A 13,451-nucleotide genomic window follows, 5' to 3' on the forward strand; every position below is an offset into this window, starting at 1 on the left:
TTTATGTTCTGGAGGTGGAATAGATCTAATTTTTTGACAGTAGGATAAATGAGATCAATGATAACTATATTTTTAATAACAGCTTTCAGATGCCCATGCTTCACTTTTGCACATGCTGTTGAATTTGACCAATAAACCTTGTTACCTTTTTATCACTCAGGCCAGTCACCTGGTCCACATATTCCTCTTGAATCATAAATGCGGCCAGGTTGGCAGTGTAGCTGGCCAGGAAAATCACAGCGAAGAAGGCCCAGACCGAGACCATAATCTTGCTAGTAGTGCCTTTGGGGTTCTGCACGGGCACAGAGTTATTGAAGACCAAACCCCAAAGTAGCCAAATAGCTTTTCCAATGGTGAAGGAAGGACCGCCAGGCTCTGATGGTATGTAAAGAGGTAGAGAAATTGAAATAGAGAGTTATTACTTTATAATTTAATAGGAATAAGAGAGGAGTAAAAGGGCAGAGGAAGAAAATCCATAAGAAGTAGCCATAAAATAACTATTCAGTTTTGATTTTAGTCAAAAGAATCAATAATATTCAGACAATTAGTGGACTGCTGAAACCAGCCAATACAGCACAGAAAGGTGGATATAATGTCCATTATAGTCATTAAATGTGTGTGTGTATATATATATATATATATATATATATATATACACACACACACACACACACACATTTAATGATTATAATTATTAACAATTTTTAGATGGCTAGAAAATTAAGACATAAAACTACATATACCAAATGTATGCTGGTGTTATGTATAAGGGCTATAGATTTGTGTGTGTGTGTGTGGGATGGGAAAGCGTGTGTGCACACCTCGTCCATCTGCCAAGCAGCGATTATATCCAACAGGACTGAAGTACTCAAAAATGAAGACAGCCACAGCTGAAACTATCAACAGCATAACGAACATCATTACCCAGACATCAGCGCTGAAGGGCTCTGAGTGCAAAAAAAAGAAGGGAAAAGAAATTAAGAGTGCACTTGAATTTAGAATTTTATCATTAATGCCATTACATTATTTAGTGTATTTAGTACTTACCTAAAAAGGCAGAAGGTGACACTGTGCCATTGCTACGAGAGACCATGACACTAATTCCAGTCTCTATAAAGGGCACAGAGAAGTCAATGACCTCTGACCTCTCTTCATTAATGGTCAGGGACCCCACTGCCATGTGGGCATTCTTCAACACCACCTAGACATGAGGAAAAGGGGCAGTTATACCGAACCTGGACTAGTCTGGGCATGCCGCGACAGAAGGGGAAAAAAGCAACAGTGTGAGAAGAAAAGGCTGAAAGACATATAAAATGGGAACTAGTGAATGAGAATACCATGAAGAAGAAAAAACAAGACTGTGAGACCAAGGAAGGTAGAAATCAGGTTACTTCCTACAGTGGGGTGCAGTAGCTTTTAATAGCCATTTCTCCTTCTTTTCAACATTTCCCTAATCACTGCATCCCTAAACCCATCACTTGGCCAGGTATATTTAGAGTTACATATAAGGGGCCTCCGGTGATGTAGGAAAATGGGACAAAACAGAGTTAATAAGGAGAATATATGCTACAGGAAGGCTTTGTCTACATCAGGCCTACTCATGGGGCCCCAAAGCCGGATCTCTTTAGCCTCGAGGGCTGCACTCCTAATTTTTATAGTGCCTCTGTTATATTAATAAGGCTACTGAGTGTTATACACAACCATGTCTCAAACTAAATCACTTCCATTATAATCAATGAACCTGTACTGTAAGCGGTCATCTGTGGCACAGTTTGCAGAGTGGACTATAGATTTCTGCTTGGTGTCAGATTTTTTAAAAATTGCTCAATGGATTTACCATGGTATATAGTAGAATCTCTAAAAACATGCGGGCCACAAGAATGCCCTGTGGGCTGCATGTTGAGTAGTTGCTTTCTATATCCTATTTTCTTTCTCTGCCTTTTCAAAATATGAGACTATATTTTGCATATTTGCTTGATTATGTGTTGCATTATAGCATCTATCACTGAACATGAGCATGTCTTGGAGCATTGGATCTCGTAAAGACATTAAGTAAACATAAAGCAAGCTACTACGAGTCTGCGGCTCCAAATGTGGTGCAGTTCTCAGAGTATTCCTATGACTAGGACCGAAAGGGAACTGCATAACATTCATTTCAACTGTGGATTTACATATGATCCTGTAACTCATATTATTTCTCATCTGAATTAATGCACCAGCTGTATTTTCCCTTGGGCTTATGCAAACTCACTTGCTCACATTTTCTCTCTCTTTCATCTGTTCTTGTCATGAGAGACACTTTTCAGAATTAATTTTTTTTTTAAATAATATGAAATATATGAATGAATCAATATATATAATGAATCAATATATGAATCAATGAAATAAAATATATTGAATATATATATATATATATATATATACATACAATATCTAAAAATGATTCACCTCAAATTAATGCAGAAATATATATTTAAAATTGATCAAAATTTGTTAAACCGTTGCCAGCAGTAACAGTAATGTACTGTAATATGCATAACTACAGCATGAAAAAAACAAATCATACAGTTGAATATGCTCCTCTCATCCATAATATGCAGGGGTATAATAGAACAGGAAGAACAAAAGTGTATGATCCAGCAAGCTCTTGAATGAGAAACAGCCTATTCAACCCAAACTCTATGTGTTTGAAGAGAACGTCTCGGTTACGTATGTAACCCTTGTTCCCTGAAGGAGGGAACGGAGACGTCACGACGGTGACCGACGAATTGGGATCTCGCTTGGAGAGACCAATCCACTTCGAGTGTAAACTAAACGAGCCAATGCACATTGGCATGCGATGATTGTATCCAGCTGCCCGCTGATCACAGCGTGAGCATAAAAAGGCAGCCGGTGCAACGCATACCAGGTTTTTGCTGAGGAGCCGAGTCGGTGACCCGGCCGCTCAGCAGTGGTACAGCAGCCGTGGCGACGGGATGTGATGTCTCCGTTCCCTCCTTCAGGGAACGAGGGTTACAAACGTAACCGAGACGTTCCCTTTCAGTCGGTCACTCCGAGTCACGTCGGTGACCGACGAATTGGAATCCCTACCAAAGCGCCATGGATGCTGCCCCTTCCAGTGTCCTGTGCGAGCCACCTGCGCCCCTTTGTGGTGTAGGCCGGGGCTCGCAACAAGAAGACCAGTCACTGTTGTCATAGCACTACCCACTCAGTGAGATTGGATAACACTGGGAAAACGTACCCGTTCCACTTGGAGCAGGAACGTTGCGGAAGCACTTACACATATGACATCCGTTTAGGTGCATATAGAAGATTAGAGGTGATTGTAACCCTCAGGGAAATGGCAGAAGTCTGCCGGGGAAACACGGGCTCTGAGGCTTTACCGTGGACTTTACACATATGGGAACCACTTAGGCCTCTACATATGGAACCCAGCCCTCTACCGGTTCTCACGGATTCATCGAGTGAGGGCCTGGCGCCGGACGTTCCACCACATCTGGCTGCCGAGGGGATGGAGGAGCTCGACAGTGCCTACAGTACGGAGACTCAGGAGCAGTTTTAGCAAGCCGACACACGGGGCCTCTCAGTGCCTCTACCCGATTGAGGTGAGAACACAGGAGGATACCGGCTCCACACGAAGGCTATAGAATCTAGCGAACGTGTTGGGGGTCACCCAGCCCGCAGCTCTACAAATATCTGTCAGCGAGGCACCACGAGTCAGCGCCCAGGAGGATGCAACACTGAGCAGGCAGGGCACACCCTGTGCCTGATAAGCCAGGGTGATGGCATCCACAATCCAGTGGGCCATCCTCTGCTTAGAGACGGCCTTCCCCTACTACCAGCCTCCATAACAGACAAAGAGCTGGTCTGAGGTCCTAAAGCTTTATGTCCGGTCTACATAGCATCTCAAGGCTTGGACGGGACAGAACAAAGCTAGGGCTGGATCTGCCTTCTCCGGGGGCAGCGCTTGCAGGCTCACCACCTGATCCCTAAAGGGAGTGGTGGGAACCTTGGGCACATAGCCGGGGCCTCAGGATTACCTGGGAGTCAGCCAGCCCAAACTCTAGGCACGAATGGCCAACCGAAAATGCATGCAGGTCCCCTACCCTTTTGATGGAGGCCAGTGCAAGCAGGAGCAGAGTTTTTATTGAAAGAAACTTTAGCTCGACTGGCTGCAAAGGCTCAAATGGGCCCTGCTGTAGTGTTTTAAGCACCAGAAACCGGTCCCAAAAGGGTATAGAGGAGGGCCGGGGAGGATTTAACCTTCTGGCCCCCCTAAGGAACCTGATGACCAGATCATGCTTTCCTACCGACTTCCCTTCCATGGGGTCATGGTTAGCAGCAATCGCAGCAACATATACTTTAAGGGTGGAGGGAGACAGCCTTTGCTCCAACCCTTGCTGCAAAAAGAAAAGCACGACCCTGATCGGGCATCTCCAGGAGGTCTTCTCAGTGAGAAGAACACCACTCGATGAACAGGTTCCACTTCAAAGCGTAAGCGTGTCTCGTAGACTGTGCTTTCGCCAAAGTGATGGTGTCAACTACCTCTTGGGGTAGGTCACCTAGAACCTCCGCGTCCTGTCCAGGGACCAGACATGAAGTTTCCAGAGGTCTGGACACGGGTGCCACAGGGTGCCCCTTCTCTGAGTCAGTAGATCCTTCCTCAGAGGAATCTGCCAGGGAGGGGCTGTCGCGAGGAGCATTAGTTCGGGGAACCAGGTCCGAGTGGACCAATACGGCGCCACAAGCAGGACCTGCTCCTCGTCCTCCCTGACCTTGCATAACGTCTGTGTGAGAAGGCTCACTGGGGGAAACGCATACTTGCGCAGGCCCTGCGGCCAGCTGTGTGCCAGTGCGTCCGTGCCGAGCAGTGTTGGGCAGTAACACATTACTTAGTAACGCGTTACTGTAATTTGATTACTTTTTTAGTAACTTAATGCTTTATAATTTTCAAAATAGTAATTAGAGTATAGTTACAAGACGAGGTCTCTATACGTTACTGCCGCATTACGTTGCTGACAGAATGCAGTGTTTTATAATCTAGAGATTGTAAAAAAGGATTTAGCACGCGCACTGTCGAGTCCAGTGCCAGTGGATTAGAGACCTGCTCCCGCGAGACCCAATGCAACAGAGTGCGACGCGGGACAAGATGGGCAAGTGCTGGTGAGGCGGGTAGACGCTCTTGTGTGTGCGAGTTGCGGGAGAATAAAATGATTCACAGGCCTCCTGCAAAATAGACATTTCTAAACATAAAATATCTAAAACAAATAAATTGTTATTCATCTATTGCACAAAAGCAACATGAACTAATATAAAATAAAAATGATTAACAGGTGCAAGCTTATGCACAGTTTCTATTTAGGCTATAACACATGTTTGCAGTGTTGAGCAATGCAGTGCTGAAATGTGCGTGCTCACGAATCCTCTCATTATAACACACGAATTGTAAACATTATGAAATATTCATTATGCATATATTTGTTGTGTTATAACAGAGATTTGTGATATTGCGGTGAACTGAGGTGTATTTTAGAGATTATAAAAGCATCGCTCTTTGATGGCATTCTGCCATGCCAAACCATGCACGCAACAGTCGCTTGCTTTAGTTAAAAATAACAGTGTTCTGTGAATGTTGATGCTTTAATAACAAATATTTATCGGGAGCGTGTATGTTGGGATTTCATAAATTTCATGGAGAAAAAAGTAACGTAACTAGTAATGTAACTAATTACTTTTGAAATTAAGTAATCAGAACAGAAATATTGCACAAAAGCAACATGAACTAATATAAAATAAAAATGATTAACAGGTGCAAGCTTATGCACAGTTTCTATTTAGGCTATAACACATGTTTGCAGTGTTGAGCAATGCAGTGCTGAAATGTGCGTGCTCACGAATCCTCTCATTATAACACACGAATTGTAAACATTATGAAATATTCATTATGCATATATTTGTTGTGTTATAACAGAGATTTGTGATATTGCGGTGAACTGAGGTGTATTTTAGAGATTATAAAAGCATCGCTCTTTGATGGCATTCTGCCATGCCAAACCATGCACGCAACAGTCGCTTGCTTTAGTTAAAAATAACAGTGTTCTGTGAATGTTGATGCTTTAATAACAAATATTTATCGGGAGCGTGTATGTTGGGATTTCATAAATTTCATGGAGAAAAAAGTAACGTAACTAGTAATGTAACTAATTACTTTTGAAATTAAGTAATCAGAACAGAAACGTGATTAATTTTAAAAGGAGTAATCAGTAATCAGTAATTTGATTACATTTTCAGAGTAACTTGCCCAACACTGGTGCCGAGTGAGAACAACTGGCAGTGAGAGGTTTCTGGAGAGGCAAACAGGTCTACCTGAGCGGCTCCGAAATGTCTCCAAATCAGCTGGACCGTCTGGGGATGGAGTTTCCATTCTCCCGGGAGCGTAGCTCGTGACAGCTCGTCAGCCGTACAGTTGAGCAGACCCGGAATGTGAATGGCACGAAGTGACCTCAGAACCTTCCGACTCCAAATGCATGCGACGGGAGTGCAGACCACCCTGTCAGTTGATGTTCGCAGTGGTCGCCGTGTTGTCCGTTCGGACCAGCACGTGCTTGCCTCATAAGCACCCTTTGAGACGGTTCAAGGCAAGGCGCACTGCTAACAACTCTAGGCAATTGATATGCCAGTGCAGTTTGAGGCCCGTCCATACCCCGACACTGCGTTCCCGTTGTACGTGGCCCCCCCAGCTGGTGGTGGAGGCATCCGTGTAAACCACAGGATGCCTGAGTGCAGTTGGGGGCCCGTCCATACCCCCGACACTGCGTGCCCGTTGTACGTGGCCCCGGTGAGTGCCGTGCTGCCACGCCCACCTCGGGACTCGGCCATGAAGCCAGTGCTGGAGTGGTCTCATATGAAGACGTCCCAGCGGCGTAACTGCCGCTGCAGCTGCCATATGCCCCAGGAGCCTCTGAAATAGTTTCAGTGGGACCGCTGTCCTGCCCTTGAACGAATTCAAGCAGTTCAGCACCGACCGCGCACATTCCTCTGTGAGACGTGCTGTCTGTTCGACCGAATCTAAGGGCCCAGTTCAAGACGCGCAGATCCAAGATTGGTCGTAACCCACCGCCTTTCTCGGGTACAATGAAGTAAGGGCTGTAAAACCCTGTATTCATATCGGCTGGAGGGACTGGCTCTATCGCATCCTTTGCCAGTAGGACTGCGACCTCCACACAAGACAGGAGCATCGGCCGCCTCTGAACTTGGGGGGATGCCGGGCGAACTGAATTGCATTATATCCGCAGAAGCCAACGAGACGGGTTGGATAGCGCTAGCCAGGCTCCCAGATAACGTGCAAGCGGAACCACCGCCGTACCCGCAGTGGGGCAGCAAGGTGGAACGCAGGGACCCAACTCGGGCAGCTTGTGAGCGGACCGTGCAACGGTCTGAGTGTGCAGTGCAACTCTTACCTGGTTCCACAGTTTGGCAGAGGGTGCGTGAGTATGGCCTTTGTTGACGCTCTCGAACTGCCCGCTGCTGCCTGCTGGTGATGGAGAAGGATGAGTGTGGTCTGGTGCTGGTCCGTCCGTGACTCTCCGTGCCCTCCTGGGACCCAGGGACAGAGAAAACCGCTCTCTCGTCGAGATTTTCCAGATTCTCCACCCGGCCCTCCTCCGGGGGAGGGAGAGGTGCCTTCACCATTGCCCAAAGAGCAGCTTCCTCCCTCTCTGGTTCACCCGTCCCGGGGCCTCTTGCTCTTGGGACCCAGGGACAGAGAAATCCGCTCTCTCATCGAGATTTTCCAGATTCTCCACCCTGCCCTCCTCCGGGGGATGGAGAGGTGCCTTCACCATCGCCCAAAGAGCAGCTTCCTCCCTCTCTGGGTCACCCATCCCGGGGCCTCTTGCTCTTTCGCTCACCGCCAGGTTTGACGGGGGCCTGGACGGGTGGGGCAGCCTGCCTACGCCCAGCTCCATGGCGCCGCTTGCTGGGGGCTGCTGCAGATGCGCTGCCGGAGCAAGGGTGGCTGCACGGGGCCGCCCTCTGCGACAAGCAGGCTGGGGTGCTGCGGCCAGCGGATGGGTGGAGGCAGCAGCTGGCCACTGGGGCAGGGTGTGACGACCTGCCTCAGTCTGCTCCTGTGCATCCGAGAGCTGCTGGGCCAAGCTCTCGACCGCGTCACTGAAGAGGCCGGTCTGCGCGAGCGCGAGGTCAGTAGTGGTTCGGAGCTTTTTCAGAACTTCCGGATCATGACAACCCTCGTGCAGGTCCCTCAGTGCCTTGGCCTGATGAACCTGCAGTAACGCCGTAGCGTGTAAAGCGGAGGCAGCTTCTCCACAGGCCGTATAAGCATGGCCGGACAGGCCAGACAAATACATACAGACCCGGGAGGGGAGGCACGGTTCGCCCTGCCGGGTGGAGGCGGTATTAGGACACAATTGCATTGCAACCGACCGCTCTAACGGGGGGACCCTTGTATACCCCCTAGCTGCACCACCGTCGAGGGTGGTGAGGGAGGAGGAACCTGCAGGTCGGTTTCCGACAGTAAAAGGTGCCATTCATGACCTGGTGAGCTCCTCATGCACCTCCGGGAAGAAAAACACTGAGGCGGGGCACTGAGAACCAGCGCGAACCACCCCGAGAAACCAATCATCCAACTTTGAGGGCCTGGGACGCGGTGGAGGTTTCCACTCGAGCCCTACCCTCTCGGCGGACCCTGGAAAGCATAGCCGCCATCTCTGTATCGATTCAGGCCTTTCCACCTTCTCGGAGGGCGGCAGCGCAGCCGAATCGAGCTCTCCCTCCGATGCAGTGATCGACATCTGGTCATCGGGAGGAGCACTGAAGGATACCGCTGGTACGCTCTTTGAAGAGGGTCCAGCGCGTTCCTTTGGTGGCTCAACTGGTTGCGAAGCACTAGAGGAGCGATGGTCCCCTGAGGGTTGGTTCCCTGAGGGGTTTGCCACCACTGTAACCCTCAGACCCTACTGCCCGTAGTAGTCCACGCCTGGCTGCCGCCAGGACGAACACTAGATCGCGGCAGATGCAACGGAGCTCCGCACTCCTGGAGGGAACGGAGCCTGGCCCGCCGATCCGAGATGGTCATCTTCCCGCAATGGGAACATGACTCATCCGCGAACACCACCTCAGCGTGTTTAATGCCCAGACATGTGAGGCAGCGATCGTGACCATCACCCGGCGCCAGGTAATGACCGCATCCAGAAACGCACGGGTGAAACAGCATCTTTAAAAAGACGATCCGTCATCTTTACAAAGACGCACCCACTTATTGTACTCTTTTAGAGAAATTAGCTCTTTTAGGGAAATGCTCTTTTACGTGCTGAGACGCACAGGGGAAACGGCCGTTTGCAGCACAACAGGGGGGTAGTGCAGCCTGAAGTGCGAAACCCACTCAACACAGGAACGACCACTGCTAAAATGCCGTCTGCCAACACAAAAAGCTCCCGAGAGTGCGCAAGACTTGTCACACACGAAGAAGTCTTGTAGGAACTTTGGTAGCAGAACGATGATGTCGCTCGGCTCCGAAGCGAAAAGCTGGTATGCATTGCACTGGCTGCCTTTTTATGCTCACGTTGTGATCAGCGGCAGCTGGATGCAATCATCGCATGCCAATGTGCATTGGCTCGTTTAGTTTACACTCGAAGTGAATTGGTCTCTCTAAGCGAGATCCCAATTCGTCGGTCACCGACGTGACTCGGAGTGACCGACTGAAAGGGAACCAGAGGTTTTTTACTAAAAGCATTTTGAAACTAACCTCTCCAACCATGCCATTCCATGTGCCGTTGATCTTTTTGCCGTGCTTCCCATTGGTCACCAGGTAGAGATCGTAGGTGAATTTTACAGACTTGGCAATCTTTTTGAGGATGTCTATACAGAAGCCCTTGCAACAGCGTTTAATGTAGATCCCTGAATCTCTTGTCTGATTTCTAGAAATAGGAAAACAGGAAGAAAAAGTTAAGAAGATTAATGTTAGCACAGGACGTTATTTTTCTAAATACTGAAGACAGCGTTTAACAAATTTTGCCTTATAGCTGTTCATCAATCCTTAATCAAAATACCATTTCATAATAAATCTGCATCTGAAAAATCAATCAATGAGTCATCGTAACATCAAAATGATTAATGACCACTGCACTGACTATTGCATTGACTACACTGGAACCAGAGACTTAAATTTGTCAAAATTCACTTTAATCCCAGATCATTTCTCATAATAAATGAGTGTTTTAGCAATAATTTATTAAAAGAATGCTAAATGAATTTAACACTAATTTAACACATTTTATAATCAATATTAAAAAGAGACATGAGGTACCAGTTCCAATCCATAAATAATCTGTGTTTTACATTAATAGTACAATACTGTATACACCACACTTTCTTACTATATGATATAATCTAGACCTGACAGTGACAGAACACCTTGAACTTGAAAACTGAATGGAGGATCTGTACTTAGTGCTCTCATGAGACAAATCTGCATTTTGGCAGTCAAGATTAATGACTGGTCTCATATTGATCTCATGCAATGACTGATTTTAGATAGCATATTTAAGATATTTTACCAATAGTATGCAGCTTTATCCATCTTGGATATGGTTAAGCAAATCTTCACAGACATACAGACGGTGTGGTATGCCTGAGACCACTGAAAAAACTTTATTTTTCATTTTTCTTATTTGGTCTCTTAGTATTTAGAATTTTTAAAAATCCTACAACCTTCTGTTTATTTCCAGGTTTAAATATTTTCATTGTCCAATTTTTTGGACCTCACTGTATTCATCTGTGATTTAGACAAGTTTTGTAACACTTTCAGTCTACAACTTATAACATCTGCTGTGAAATCTGAGACAAATCTGAATTTTGAACCAAACTGCAGCACATTTTCTGAATATCTGTACTGAATATCTGTTCCTATTGGATCCTCACAGGAGTTTGAGCTGTTTTCTGCACGGCACTGTATTTCTCATACAGGTGCCACTGAGGGGGTCAACATCCTCCACAATAACAAATGGAGCCTCCTCCAGCGTAACAATGGACAGGTGGTCGTCCTCCCGCTCCTCAGCATCTGAGTAGATCTCAAACCGTGGCCACACGTGGTACTTCATTGTCAGAGACCCATTCTCCCATTTACCGACCTGCGAAAGTGTAAAGAGGGCAAGATGAGAGCAGAAAATGAGAGAAGGATAACGAGTGAGATAATGAGAGGGTGTTGAGGCTGAAGTGGCTGCGATTGGATTAGAGTAGGCTAAATTTGAGGATGGCTGAAATCTTGAATTAAGATAAAGAGAGATATAGAGTAAATGAAGGTTGATAATTACATCAGGGAACTGTGCAGTCATGAGTTAAGAGAAATCAAGAGGCAAAAGAGAGAAATGAGGAAAGATACCCACCCTTTCATACTGCCTCTCCTTATTTAACAGTATAATAACCAACTTTGGGTGCATCTGAAAACCATCCTCACTGAAGGAGAGGTTGCGCCCTTCAAATGTCACATTCATGAGATACCTGAAGAGAAAACAGAGTGAATATATCAGACCAAACACATTTGGTGATTATTAACACAAAGGCACCTTCCTCGCTTAAACCTGTATAGCATAAATATTTTCAGAACGAGTCGAAGCAATTTACAGGATCCCTCAATGTCAGCATTTTACATGGCTTTCTGGTGTACCTAGTATATGGGTTCCTGCACACTATCCGCATATGTCCACACACATTTATAATGCAGGAAAGCAGGTTTGTTGCTAGAGGCTATAGCAAATTATATTCACAATGGCAAATGTGAATCTGGCAGCCTCCTGGTCACAAAACCACTATTATGACTTTTAAATCCACCCAGTTGGAGAGTCTTGAGGAGCGGGTATGGCTTTAACCTTAAAAAAATACAGTAGTCATGAACCCAATAAAATATAATAATCCAGGGAAAAACATTTATTACAGAGTGATATTACATATCAGATCTGATAACCGATATCCTAGCTTTTAGTCAGTCATCCAAGAACACATTAACAGCAACTTTTTACTTGAAAGTAGCATATTTCAATATTATAATTATAAACCAGTTTGCTGCATCTTGAAACAATTTGGCTTTGTATTTGCTTGGAATGGATGCTCTGGATGAGACAGCAAGCACTGCATGATGAATAGTTTCATCCAAATGTCAAGTTTTTTCCAAAAACAGCATGCTTGACCTCCATCACTTAGGAATTAATCCTTGTCACGCAACCTTACCAGAGCATCTTGAACATTGCCTTAGATCGTTTTTGTCATGTTCAGCCACAAACTGTTCATTTCAGTGTAGACAGTGTTAACTAATTTACTGGTTTATTTGCTACGTGAACAGATCATACAAAGTTAGCAAAAAAAGCCTAATTTACTGGCCCTCAACCCTGGAGTGCCTCATGGCTCAGTATTTGGTCCTTTATTTTTTTCTATCAACATCAGATCACCCTGCATTGCCATCTAATCAGAGTTTAAATTTGATTCCTCCTCCTCACTGGCCCAGCAGATTTAGTCAAATAACCCCTTCAAGTTCATACAAAATACTTTCGGTCGAGTTGTAATTAACCTCTGTTGTAATTAACCTCTTTCGTGTCACTAACCTACTCCACAGATACATTTGGGCAGTACTTAATGGACTGTCTGTGTCTAGTGACTCGTCTTTACTGACCTCATCTAGCACTTAGACATCTGAACTGCATCAGCAATGTTTTAGCATTCTTATATTGTGTTGTTCTTCTTGTTGCCCTTGAGATCTAACTTAGCACTTGATTTCTTAGTATTCTCGGCCACAGTTCCAGCATTTGGCATATACATGATATGTACATATGAATTCATAATAGGACGAAAAAGAAATGAAGATTTATAATATATGAATATAAATATAAAGACAAAGACAATAATAAAACCCATCAGTAACATTATACAATACATTTTATGGGAGACCACAGCGAGTAGTATTAGAGCAATATATTGCACAAATGTCTTTTTTTATAGCAGTGATTTTTGGTTTCCTCCGAACTAAAATTTTGGTAACCTTATTTTGGTAACACTTTAGTTTAGGGACCAATTCTCACTATTAACAAGTTGCTTATTAACATGCATATTGGCTGTTTATTAGTACTTATAAAGCACATATTAATGCCTTATTCTGCATGACCATATTCTAGATTCCTTAATGCTACACAATACCAAAACTTTTTGGTAAAAAAAGTACCTTACTAACTATTAATAAGCAGCAAATTAGGATTTTAGTGAGGCAGTAGTAGTTAATAGTTAGTTAAAAGTGAGAATTGGTCCCCAAACTAAAGTGTGAGCCATATTTTTAGTATAGCTGTATTTTTAGCTGTATTTTTTAATAAAAGCAATAAAACTATATATATATATATATATATATATATATATATATATATATATATATATATATATATATATAT

At 44.9% G+C, this 13,451-nt stretch overlaps 1 protein-coding gene across 3 annotated transcripts in view; it reads right to left on the reverse strand.

The window, feature by feature from the left end:
* Positions 1-13,451, reverse strand: part of LOC107603025 (glutamate receptor ionotropic, NMDA 2B-like) — an 89,212-nt gene that overhangs the window by 13,681 nt on the left and 62,080 nt on the right. For all 3 annotated transcript variants that reach the window (XM_016295696.1, XM_016295695.1, XM_016295693.1), the window contains exons 5-10: positions 11,406-11,520; positions 10,942-11,150; positions 9,767-9,938; positions 1,048-1,201; positions 822-947; positions 146-375 (exon numbers count right to left, since the gene is read on the reverse strand). In XM_016295696.1, coding sequence (XP_016151182.1) covers positions 146-375; positions 822-947; positions 1,048-1,201; positions 9,767-9,938; positions 10,942-11,150; positions 11,406-11,520 — 1,006 coding nt within the window. The remainder of the gene's footprint in view (positions 1-145; positions 376-821; positions 948-1,047; positions 1,202-9,766; positions 9,939-10,941; positions 11,151-11,405; positions 11,521-13,451) is intronic.

The sequence above is a fragment of the Sinocyclocheilus grahami genome, unplaced genomic scaffold, assembly GCF_001515645.1.
Source record: "Sinocyclocheilus grahami isolate Dianchi unplaced genomic scaffold, SAMN03320097.WGS_v1.1 scaffold339.1, whole genome shotgun sequence".
Classification (NCBI taxonomy): Eukaryota; Metazoa; Chordata; class Actinopteri; order Cypriniformes; family Cyprinidae; genus Sinocyclocheilus; species Sinocyclocheilus grahami.